The 13,583-nt window shown below is 38.7% G+C and overlaps 1 protein-coding gene across 1 annotated transcript in view; it reads left to right on the forward strand.

The window, feature by feature from the left end:
- The window catches only part of SV2A (synaptic vesicle glycoprotein 2A), a 1,331,300-nt gene that overhangs the window by 537,664 nt on the left and 780,053 nt on the right, over window positions 1-13,583 (forward strand). The window contains exon 3 of the mRNA XM_044079906.1: window positions 105-1,096. Coding sequence (XP_043935841.1) covers window positions 514-1,096 — 583 coding nt within the window. The 5' untranslated portion in view covers window positions 105-513. The remainder of the gene's footprint in view (window positions 1-104; window positions 1,097-13,583) is intronic.

The raw sequence follows: 13,583 nt of genomic DNA on the forward strand, positions 1-13,583 counted from the left end.
TCACTAAAAAGTAGTCGTGTTAACAGTGCATAGCAGTTGCTAATGATTACTAGAAATATTACACTTTCTAATTTTTATTTATTCTATTATTTTTCCTGCTGCAGGTCAAACAACTTTCAGGACATCAAGCAAACGTCTTGAAGATTCAATAAATGCCTAATCATTTTTGTGGTTATGTCAGCAAATTTGGAACTAGAATTATAAATCATATTGTGCTATAAAATCATTTTGAAATCAGCAGTTTTTGTCAGCTATTTTAAGTAGTTTGTCACCTGCAACGAAGAACTGTATAGTTCAGCAGAAGGTACTGAAAACAGCTTGTTTGTATTTTACGACCATCCAAATAAGCTCACTTTCTGCAGTAACTGCAGGGAGCTGTTCAACTCCTCAGGATCTGAATATATTTACAGCACTAGCAGAGTAAGAAGTTAATGTCTACATTTTAGTTCTCAAAATCTGAAGATTGCAGCTTTGTGAAGAAAAAAACACATCCACATCACAAAGGAAAACAAAATGGATGAAGCTTTCAGAGACAGGACTGCCTTCATTCGTGGAGCTAAAGATATTGCAAAAGAAGTTAAGAGGCAGGCAGCCAAAAAAGTGGGAAAAGGGGTGGACAAAGTTCAGGATGAATATACAAGACGTTCATACACCCGTTTTGAGGAGGATGATGATGATGACTACCCACCCCAGGATGGTTACTACCGTGGTGACCAGCCAAATGATGAGGAAGGTGGTTCCAGTGATGCTACTGAGGGACATGATGAAGATGATGAGATCTATGAAGGGGAGTATCAGGGCATTCCCCATGCTGATTCCATGAAAAGCAACCACATGACTGATGTGCAGCCAATGGCCAGTGAGTTTAGGGATTTTGATGACTTTGAAGGTGAAAGGAAAAGGGAAAGAGAGGAACTGGCACAACAGTATGAGTTAATTCTGCAGGAATGTGGCCATGGCAAGTTCCAGTGGACACTTTACTTTGTTCTAGGTCTAGCACTTATGGCAGATGGTGTAGAGATATTTGTTGTTGGATTTGTCCTCCCAAGTGCTGAGAAAGATATGTGCCTGTCAGACTCCAACAAAGGCATGCTAGGTAAGCTATATGCATTTTTGGAGTACTTTGCTAAAGTAGTGATACTTGTTGTCCGACCTTGATCTTTTTTATTCATTTTTGAAAATGTGTTAAATAGTAATGCTTAGAAAAGAAAAGAAAACTAAGGCCCATATGCAGAATCTGCAGACATCTACCATATGGAAATGTATTTACTTCTTAGCCTTTTTTAAGTCAGCTGTTGTACCTGTGTTTGTATGCATGTGTATATGTGTGTAAATATACACGTGCATGCATGTATGCTTGCTTAGAAATGCATCTTTAACAAAACAAGAACTGCATAGATTTGAATTTCCTTACTTAAAATTCATTTAGCTGATGAGTTAAGGATACATCATATTAATTACTTCATGTTCCAGGTAATGCAAATGATCTGTGAGCAATTTCAGAGATGAATAATCCACTTCAGGGCATGTGCAAGATACATTTCTTAAGCAAAGTATAACACCTGTGCTGGTATGTGTTAAGATAATTTTTACACACATACAACACATGATAAGCCATCAGCATATAGTCTAATTTCACAGACATACTGTCAACATAATTAGGCACAAGACTGCTGACTATTATTTTAATGTATGATGTTTAGAAAAGCAGAGATGTCATTGATAAAACATTAAAAAGACATTTCCCTCAATGTCACGAACCTAAATGAGAAAACCTGTGATTTGCAAATTAGATGTGTGTGTGTGTGTGTGTGTGTGTGTGTGTGTGTGTGTGTGTGTGTGTGTGTGTGTGTGTGTGTGTGTGTGTGTGTCTCAGTGGTTATATACATACATGTGTACTACATAAACCAAAACCTAAAAATAAATAGACAAATGCAAAACTAGTTTCTATTTAAGATGGTAATTTCAACAAACATTTGAAAGTAGAATGCTTGTAACATGCCTGAAAAGCTTGCCAGTTTGAACTGACAAAGGTGGCTAGATGAATTGCATTGCAATGCATTGCACTGGGATTGTTTTTTGGAGATAAGGAACAAAGACTTGGACTGAGGTAGCTTAGTGTGTCCAGCATAATATGTGACCATCCTGCATTATGTCAGTGAGGTGACATTCTTAAACATTTTTTTCTTAAGTAGAATGATTATAATTATCATTAGCAGAAGGATAGAACAATGTCAGAAGTCTGCAAGACATGCCTTGGGGGTTGGGGGGGGGGTTCCAGCATTGTGTAAGCTGTGGTAGCTGCACTTGTTTAGATGGGTTGCTGACATACATGTGTGGGAAAAGCTTAATTCACCAAGAGGAGGTATGTGGTCTTAGCCCTGTGGTGTGGAGGATAAAGCCTTTACCACAACCAGGGCACCTTGGTTTCACTATGAAATGAATGGTCAGTGGTGGCTCACTCATCCTGGGATGTGGAATGTAGGAGGGGGACAGTGTGTGTCTTGCTACACCACTGACCTCAGCAGTAATGTTGAAGGACTGTTGATAGTTGCTATTGAGTCAATGTATGTCACACTTTCTTGAGTTAGGAGACATTCCCAAGTGCATGTGGAACCAATCAAGGGTACTCCTATACAGTAATTATCTGGTGCAGTAATGGAGTTAGTTGGGTGGGAGGATATCCCTCACAGTATTTTTTAACATAAGGGGTGGCGTAAGCCACAAAAACTCTGGGCTAGGCTTATAAATGCCTTAGGGCAGATAGCCTAGTATAAACCTATGAACCTATAAATGATGGCCTGTTGACTCATGACTTTCACTTCAGGAGGAGAACAAATGGGAGGACTGGCTCTTGCTGCTATCAAGGAATGAGCCGGTCATAGGGTTCACATCTCTGTGCTGGAGGTTATTATAAAAACGGTCATCTGAAATAATTACTCAAGCATTTTTTTTCTCTTTTAATGAAGTACTACTGAATAAAAAGTATATATTTTTTGTCACAAAAAATGTTGCCGAATAACATCTAAAGGAAGATCTCACATAGAAAACATTGATGGTTTCTAACTGGTTACAATTTATCTGCTGAGGCATTTAGACTGAATTTGCAGATCTGGTAATTTTGTTAAAGCAGCCTGCTTTGTACACTTACTGAAGTATAATGCCATTACTGCATGCTAGTTAAGGTCCCAGTACACCATCTCCCTAGAGCTGAATCTTACAAGCTGAAACAACAGTGGCGTGTGGTCCTTTCTCTGTTTATATATTTTAACTGCAAAGGATTTTCTGTTTCTATATTTTACTGTAGCTCTTCATTTTTATGCCAGTGGTGTATATGGGTGTGTCATTCCTCCAGCAAGGCTAGTGCAGAGATAAATTTCTAGCTACTGAGCTGGCTATTTTAATTCTATGATAAAATATGACTGTGACTTTGAGAGTTGGGGAGTTGTGGTTGAATGCCAACCAGTCTCAGCCCTCTCAGAGGTGATAAGGATGCCTTTGCACTAATTCAGCACCCACAACTTCAAGAGTGGGACTGTGACTTTATAAGCACTCTTCTTCTTCTTCTTCTTCTTCTTCTTTCGGCTTTTCCCGGTTAGGGGTCGCCACAGCAGATCACCTGTCCGCAAATGATTGGCAGTGGAGTTTTATGGTGTCGAGTTGCCAGCCCGGTGCTCAACCTTCCAAAGAAGGCACGCACTCATGCCTAGGGTCAATTTAGAGTGTCCAATCCACCTACAGCATGTCTTTGGGATGTGGGAGGAAACCGGATAAGCACTCGTATTAAAGCTTAATCAGTGTGTCTGTGGCATCCTTATGTTGTACTGTAGTTTTTCTGACCTATTATCTGGTCAAATTTTAAAATCAGGGACAAATTAAATCACACACACACACACACACACACACACACACACACACACACACACACACACACACACACACACACACACACACATATCACTTTCCCCAGATCTGACAATAATGCACAAAATAGTGCACTTAAAAGACATTTAACATGAGACTGTTTTGTATTATTACATCAACTATTCATTTTTTCAGAGAATAATTTCTGTATCCTTAACGGATGAAGTTAAATCCTTCCCTTTACAATTGTCTGTGTATTTTGCCTAACAATAATTCTGTTCCAGCAGTTGTATGATAAAAAAACACAGTTAGGACCAACATCAGAGTGTCCAATTTGGAAAAGAAAGAAAAGTTACTTCTCAGTACTTTGAGAGAAGATCCCAACATCAGGGTTATGGAACCAGACAAGGGTGGAGGGATAATAATTATGGATAAAATCATTTATGATGGTAAAATGTACTCTATACTGCATGATGTTTCCAGATATAGTAAGGTATCCATAAATGAAATTAATATTTCATACAAGAAAATTGATTTGGCTCTTAAAGACCTGTTTGATCAGGGAGTTATAGATTATGACACATATCTATACCTGGAAAACACCACACCTAGGGTACCCTCGATATTTGGGGTTCCCAAGGTTCATAAAGATGTATCTAATCCTCCTTTAAGACCCATTGTAGCATCCCAAGGCTCTAAGATTTCTCCTTTATCAAAATTTTTAGACTGGAAAATGAAATCATTGTGGGTAAAGACAAATATTTGTTAAAAGATTCTTGGGAATTTCTAAGACAAATTACACCTGATTTAAAGGTAGCTAATCTTAAATTTGTTACTATTGATGTTATAGATTTATTTTCTGTCATACCCCATGAGATAGGGTTGGCTTGGGTAGAGGAGGCTCTCAGGAACAATTCAAGGACCAGTGAAAATGATATTTACACTATTCTAGAATTAGCCGAACTTGTTTTGAATAATAATTTCTTATATTTTCAAGGGGAATTTTTTAAACAGGAATCTGGGGTAGCTATGGGGGCCAATTGTGCCCCCACCTATGCTGACATTGTCTTATCAGTATGGGAGAAGAAATTTATACATAACAACAAGTATGTAGAGAGCTGGAATCTATACGCCCGATTCCTGGATGATATATGTACTTTTTGGACTGGCACAGAAGAGTTATTAGAAGAATTTATTAATTATATAAATCAGAGTACTACTTTTTTAAGATTTACGCATCAAGTGACTTTTGATTATGTTAACTATTTGGATGTTTCTTTACAAGTGATTGAAAGTGGGTTTAAATCTATTATATACAGGAAACCCACTTTTTCTAACACTTATATTAGATATTCTAGTGCCCATCCATTGTATCAAAAAAAGAGTATAGTCAAGGGGCAGTATGTTCGGGCCTGCCGTATGACTTGTAATGAAGAAGATTTTTTGAAAGAATGTGACCAACTTATGAAAATGTTTATGCAGAGAGAATACCCTAAAGAATTAATATTGGATATACAAAGGGAAGTGTGTGGCAACAGACAAGGGAAATTTAAACCCGTTCTAGGGACGGGATTAATACCAGTTAAGCTCCAACAGGCCCGACGGAAGGCGAAACAGGTTCAATACATAATAACATTTTCATTACTAATTTTATTGCCAATGCATATGCTATTAGAAACATAGTAGAAAGTGAATGGGCCAAATTTAATGAATACACTGATTTACCTAATTTAAAAGGGAAAGCTATTAAAACTGTTTTTCGGAAAGGTTATAATATAAAAACATCTATTAGAAAGTAACTACTTTCCTTCTGTATTTTCCAGTAAATCCAAGGGTACATAAAAATGTGGGGCATGCCCACAATGTTAACATATTATACATCAACAAAAAATATTTCTAACAGCTAGGAAGAAATGGATAGCTGCTTCCAATTATTCCAATTGTACCTCCCAGGGGCTAGTGTATGTTGCTCTATGCAAAGAGTGTGAGGGATTTTATATAGAAAAGACTAAGAGGACTTGAAAACTCCGAATATATGAACACATGAACGATATCCAGAAGCACAGTTCTAGAAATGCCTTGTATAAACACACTCTTCAATGCCCCCAAGCTAAATTCCACTTTTATGTGGTGGAAATGGTGCCTAGAGAATCTAGGGGAGGCCCCTGGGAAACTAAACTGGAATATAGAGAAACATATTGGCAAGTAGTACTTGAAGCTAACACGCTTCCGGGCATGAATGATTATATATCTATTGCCCCTTTACTTAAGCTCAGATCAGCGAAGTTATAACATATATCATGTTCAGTTACTAGATATTTATATTTATTTATAACATTCTTTACCGGTTCTATTTAAATACTGGAATGTGTAGACCGTATATGTTAATTTTCATAAATTTCATATTGTATTAATTAATCTTATATACAATTATTTTTAATGCATTTAGTATTTATATGAGTTTTGTATTTTGAATAAGTTTTTAAAGTTTTAGTGTTATAATAGAATGACATAAGAAATGAATTTAAGTGAATTTAAGTGCTTGAGTACGTTTCTTTAAAGAATCAGTCAGTTTATTAAGCCAATGTTCTGATTAGGAAGGGTATATAACAGGAAGTGACAATATTAAAGTTTTTATCTGATGAAGTTCGAGTGTTACTCCTACGAAAACGGTTTGTGGCATAAAGCAACGTTTATTTTTTAATTGTGAAAACGTGTTGTGGCAGTTTTCTTTTATCATTAAATACTGGATTACTTCTGGTGGTTTTCGCTTATTTTGCATTTACAGAAAACGTGTTGCGGCCGTTTTCTTTGAAGTTTTTTTGGCTACAGCTTTGTGGTTTCCTGCACATTGCGACTGGTTTCTGTTTGTTAAAAAAACACAGACCTACTACAGGGGTTTCCAACACCAAATTCCATCTGTTTGAAGTGTGTTTTGTATTATTGCACAGTTTGTGTATGTCTTCACTTGACACTTTTCTTAGACTACCTACGATAGACTCTCTGATTTCCACTTTTTCTTTTTAATACATACCATGATCTGGGCCATGCCTGTATGCAGCCATTTCTGGCTGGAGCACTGACAAAGTATGTACATACATTTCAGTAAAGGTGGGAACACAGACTACCACTACACATCAGCAGAGAATTATGTGCTTTGTTTTCCAAGTAATTGTAGGGATTGGCTGGTACCACTGGACATCATGATTTAAGCAGCAAGGATCCTAAATTTCAGTCTCCCAAAGCCCCTCTTTGACATAAAAATGAGTCCACTGGCAAGCAGATGGAGTTACAGCCCACCTCATACGTAAAGCATTTGGCTTTTGTTGTAGAATACAGTTACTCTGTCCTTGGCACTGTCTGCTTTCAAGATAAAAGTTCTTATTCACTTAGTATCTCCCAAGTTTAAGTGGGCACACCATACATATATGCATGAATACTTAAAATTAACTGAAGATTATTTGATCGATAGTCTGCCTAATTGCTGCACCATGAAGCCTAAAACTGCCCCTCCCCCATGTTGTTTCTTTCATTTCAGTTGTCCTAATCCTTTTATCAGAGTCTCTAGTTTGGCTTTGCAACACCTCCTTTGGGAATTCATTGCCTATCTATAGCCATCTCTGCTAAGAACTAATTCTGATATCCTGACTAAAGCTTCTTCCTTCCATTTCCATGTTATGCCCTTTACTTTCTTAAAAATTTATTTTCAGTTACATTTTTTCACAAGTCTCACTTATGATCTTTTAAACCCAAACTGTATTGCCATTTTTTCTTCTTGATCTTTATTGAAAATTGCCCCATAATATCCAAGATCTTGTGATAAGTCTTCACCTCTTATGTATAATCATCTCGGCATCCTTTCTTTGCACTCTTACTTTTAGCTTGCTGTCAGTCTCCATGAATATTCGTCAGGAACCGAAATAGTACTTCAGCTGTGGTCCCACCAGTTCCTTGTACAGTGGTAAGTTCATCTTGTTTCCCCTAGGGTTCAAGCTTTGAATGTTTGTTGGCTTTGTCTGTTACCTTCTGTGTCCCACTCCCACAGAGATGGTAACTCTTAGATGTTTTCTTGAGCTCTTAGCTGAACCTTGATCCCCTCAAATAGCTCTTCTTTAATGGACTAATAAAATTCATGGTGAGCCAAGGATGACGAGCCCTCATGTGCCCACTCAAATAGCGTATAGTGACAACACATCTATGCAGTTAGCATACACTTTACTATTGATTTTTGTCCTGTTTAATGGACTGCTGTTTCCCAAGTTTTATGCCATACTTTTATCAGCACTGAACCTTAGCTGCCACCTCTTGTTCTCGCCTCCTTAAATCTCTGACAAGCTGACTCCTCTGTCAATTACTACCCTTCAAATTTATAGAAGTCTGCAAACAGGTTGATCCTAATGTCATGCCTGTGTGTTACATATGATACATAAACAGTAAAGAATGGAGGTCCTAGAACAAAGCATTGTAGTACACCTCTGATTACTATCTTCTTTTTGGAAAGTTCTCCTGCTTATATCAACTTCTGTGTCCTTCCACCCAACCAACACTCTCCCAAACCTTTAAGTTTTCTACTAACATCATGCATTTTTTCTAGTTTACCTTCACTGAGGGACTGAGATGGAAGTAGATTTGATTAGTTTTCTCCTTCTGTTTATTTCTGCTGTAACCCATTCCAAAAGCAGGTTTGATCTGTCAGTATTGCCTATGTGTGAACCTGTGCTTTCTGTTATTCTGGGCACCATTGTTCTCCAGGTAGCCTGTCAACTTTTCCATTAAGATCCTCTTCTTGACTGTACCCACCATTGATGTCATGGTAATGAGCCAGTAGTTCTCTGGAGAGCAGGTGGACCATTACTTGAATGAACATTGCACGATCATATTATGGAAATAACACAGGCTTAAGGTATCAATTATGTTAGGATTTAGTCATTACAATAGGGTTTGACTCCTAAGGTGAATATGAGGGATTAAATTGAATCACTGTGATGAAATCCTAGAATTGCCAATACACACTCTCTATATATATTTATTTAATTTATTTTACATTTGTTTACCGGAAAAGTTCGACTTGCAACGAAGCCAGTTTTCAGCAGTCGCCCGGGGAGAAATGCTCCAGATGCATGTCTTTGTAACGTGGAAGGAAACCCACACGAACGCAAGGAGGACATGCAAACTCCGTACAGAAGGCACTCTAGTCGAGAATCAAACCAGATAACCTCCACCACTGCTCTATCTATCTATCTATATATATATATATATATATATATATATATATATATATATATATGTGTGTGTGTGTGTGTGTGTGTGAGTGTGTGTGAGTGTGTGTGTGTGTGTGTGTGTGTGTGTGTGTGTGTGTGTGTGTGTGTGTGTGTGTGTGTGTGTGTGTGTGTGTGTGTATATATATCTATATATATATTGGTTCTACTTTGTTTTATTGAAATTTCAAAACTTCGGAACCCATATGGCTGAGACCATATGATCGAAGTTTTGAAACTTCAAACACTGTGAATTGAAATCGCCGTACAGAGTAGACTGGGAGATTAACTGTTTTTCTTGCTGTAGTGAGATGTTGGAGTTGGTATATTTAAGTAGCAGGGGGTGTGGGGGGTGCAGGGGGGGCGTTTTGTTGTGCTTTCGAAGTTTCAAAACTTTGATTATATGGTCTCGGCCATATGTGTTTCAAAGTAACATAAACTCATATAGATATATATATATATATATATATATATATATATATGTATATATATATATATATGTGTGTGTATATATATATATATAGATATATATATATATATATATATATATATATATATATATATGTATATATAAATATATATATATATATATATATATATATATATATATATATTTCTTTTTTAGGAGCACTGTGCTTCTGTCTATCCTCAGCTCCAGTCCTTTCAACCCTGAACATCTCCAGTCTAGGCTGGGACCAGCACAGAACTTAAAGGTATCCTGGGAGAGATGTGCCATTACACCAGGGGAGTTCACTTATATCCTAACTTGTTTCCCCCACATACGTCCCTCTATCATCCAAGGGGCAGAGTGCAGTGATAACATGCAACATGCAGCATATCATCACACTTCTGCTCTGATTAAGCCAGTTTGATCTGCTCTGTCCTCTCCTAGGACAATGCCCCTCTTTGTAGCCTTCACTGGAGATCAGTGTAAGGAATACTCTGGCAAGCACCCTCTTTCCCAAGAAAGAGTACATCCATCCTTCCTCTAGCAGATCCGCAGACCCTTGATCCACCAGTTGAACCCAGGTTGTCTGGGCCACGGTCAGGGCTTTATCCTTCTATGCCACGGTGATGGCTGTCTTATTGCTATTATTTCTAAGACATTTTAATTCATCACTGAAACAGGTACTCAATATTTTTCAAAAGATGATAACCTAAAACCAGTTAGGAATTTCTGGTCTACAAATGTCTTATGAGATTCGATTACCATATGCTAATGACTTTATAAAACAATATGATCAACACATGAAGTGATAAAATACATAGGTGACAATTAGTCTCTATGTTACTGTAGTACTAAGCAAATGAACTTATAAAAGCAGCATCAGAATCACAGAGAACACAGGCAACAGCTTAAAAATAAATACAAGAGAGTATTTGATACTTTTAGATTTATTAACATAAAGCTATTACCATTAGTGCACAGTTACAGATGTTATAGAAGACAAGATGGAACTCACTCTCACTGAAAAGCGGGAAAGCAAAAACAAAATGCCTACAATACATTCAGCTATACCTACTCATACTGGAGTTTACAGTGAACTTAAATATATGCAATGAGTAATGTTGAAGCACCTATTAAAGAAGAAAGATTTATAATTTTCTTAGGGAAGTGCCCAAAGTCCTTGTCACATGCTGTCTCCCTCTCTTTTGCCAGGCAGATGGAATTGTTATGTGTCAGCTCTTTTTACTTCCTCACATCTCTGTTACTAGGCAAACTTCATTCCAAAGTTGTTATATGCATGCAGCTTATATCAACTTGAGGTTTATTATGTAATAACTTTGGTGTATCAGAGGAAAGTGTTATTGTACAATACATTCAGTTACATACTAAAGGATGTGTAATATTGGTTCCCTATTGAAATGTTGGCACTCGAAATGCCTTGTGCCAAAAAAAAAAAAAAAAATGAATAATACCATCCTTAAACCAGGGATTTGCTTCCTTAGTGGCAATACATTTGTTGATTTTCATCCAGCTGTTTCCGACTGTCATTGTAATACGGAGCTCTAATTCATTTGTATGACAGACTTGTATCACAATGCAGATGGCAATGAGCTATCAGCAGGTGACTGATAAATGCATGCCCTATCCTTGCACAATGCAATGCAAAACATATTGACAGCCCTAATCCTTTGCTGCAGTCAGACCAACCACAGCATTCAGCAGCATTTTAATCAGTTCCGGCCACAGTCGGCCAACTATGCTGCTCAGTCTGTTTCATACTCATCAAAGGATCACAGGGACAGGCTTACAATTACATTTATCCTCTGGGAATTCTGGGTGGTGCAGATTTGTGTATAAGATAATGCCTAATCACAAATGACAATGCATGCATCTGTTTCTGCTGATCCAGCCTTCAGAGCAGAACAAACTAGATGCCAAGATTCCAAAAAAATGCCTTTCCAGTAATCTTGTCCTTTTAATGAAAAGAAGTTGTTCTTTGCCTTCACTGCCATTTACTAACTTGCATCATGTAAAGATGATGAGGGAGGACATCCTATTTCCCAAGACCACTTGAGTGTTGCAGTATGCTTTTATATAGGTGTCCTTCTGTGTTCTCTGCCTACCTCTGTGCACCACCAAAAGCTATTGTCATTTCTGAAAAGAGAAAACAAGATGCTGATGACTAATTTAATAGATAACTTAATGAAACAGCAGAAAGTCTTTTAGAATACGGAGAAGGCTGTGCACTCAAGGCACTACTTCCAAAATAGTCTCCTCATATCTACTTATAGGATCATAGGAAGTTACTCGGCTATTAGCCCTGAGGCCCTTAGAAGCCTATCCAAGAATTTAGCCCATGTTCTGACAAGTCAGCACCCAATGCCCCTGACCAGCAGAGACACAGGTGGAATCCCAGGAGTGTATTTTCTGTTTCCCATCCAGTTATCCAGGTTGCGCTTAAAAAGGTTTAATGAGGTACTCTGATTGACGTGGAGAGGGAGTCTATTCCACAAAAGGGAGAGCCTCAGGGAAACAAATCTGTCCCGCCAATAAGTCCTATTGATGTCACAAATCGGGGTGAGGTTGTACTTGTGGGTTACTCAAGTGGAGCTAGACTTGCGGATATACAGCAGTCCAGTCAAGGAGGGGTGTGCGACTGCTTTGTATGCCAGACACAGGTCACCTCTGAGGAGTCTGTATGAGACTGAGTAGAGGGACAGGGCTTTTAGCCTATCTGTGTAGGGTAGATGTTTGAGGCCTTGGATTCTCCTGGCGTAAAACCTCTGTGGTCTGTCCAGCTGTTGCATGTGCTTTGAGAGGTACATGCCAGATGGAGCTTTGTACTCAATAATGGATCATATAAGGGAAGAATACAGGGATGTTATGACCTTGTCCCCTGGATGAGATACCCTTACTAATGAGGTGAGCCATGTAGAAAGCTTTCCTTACAATGGAGGCAATATGGTGGTCAAAAGTCAGTTTGCTATCAACCTGATTTCCCAAGTCCCTCACAACTGCTTGCGTACTTAGGACCTTGTTATTAATGTGATAATTTGGGGGGATGTCAGTCTCCCCAAAGGGGATGATGATGCATTTTCTGGTATTCAGTTTGAGGCCACATTTCTGGAACTAGTCATTTGTTTGGGTGAGACCCTCTTGGAGGATGTCCACATCACTAGGGGAATTGCTGACAGCGCCCAGCTTGCAGTCAGCTGCAAAATTGATCAGCCATAGCCCACTAGATTTGGCCTGCACTTCAGAAGAGTATATCTCAAACAACAGAGGCCCCAAGACCGATCACTGGGGTACACCATTCATTAAGGGTCTACTGCTTGAGGTGGCTTCCCCTATTTTGACTAGGTGGGTTCTATCAGTGAGCCAGTTTGCTACCCATCTGGTAACATACGGATTGGTGTCTAGCTGAGAGAGTTTATCTACTATACCTGAGTGGGGAATAGTATCGATGGCTTTGGCCAGGTCAGGGTAGCTGGTGTGCACCATCTTCCCCTCGTCCATGGCTTTGGTGACTATCTCAAAGAAGTCGACCAAATTTAACAGGTATGACCTCCCCTTGACGAAACCAAACTGTGTGGGATCAAGTGTTTGGAGGTTGCCAATGTCCTTATTAGTGAGGTCCATGATAATCCATTTCATGGCCCTGGAGATTATCTAGTTAGGCTGATGGGTCTATAATTTCCTGGATTGGTGGACACTCCACCTTTCTGCAAAGGGATGACAGTGGCTGTCTTCCACTCGGTTGGGATGAAGCTGTTTCTCAGGCTTTGGTTGAATAGGGTGCCTAATGGTGCTGCAAGTTCCTCCCTGAGTTCATATAGGATGCAGCCTGGGATGTTATTGGGTCCCACGGGGGCTGTATTTTTGACTTTGAGAGGGCAGTGATCACTTGCTCCTTAGAGATAAATAGAGGGGGGCAGGTGTTGGGGATGTACTGATTTACTGATAGGGCGACAGAGGGGTGAAGTTTTTACTGAACCTGTCTGCCAACAGGTTGG

Source organism: Protopterus annectens, chromosome 8.part0, assembly GCF_019279795.1.
Source record: "Protopterus annectens isolate FY-2018-M chromosome 8.part0, PAN1.0, whole genome shotgun sequence".
Lineage (NCBI taxonomy): Eukaryota > Metazoa > Chordata > Ceratodontiformes > Protopteridae > Protopterus > Protopterus annectens.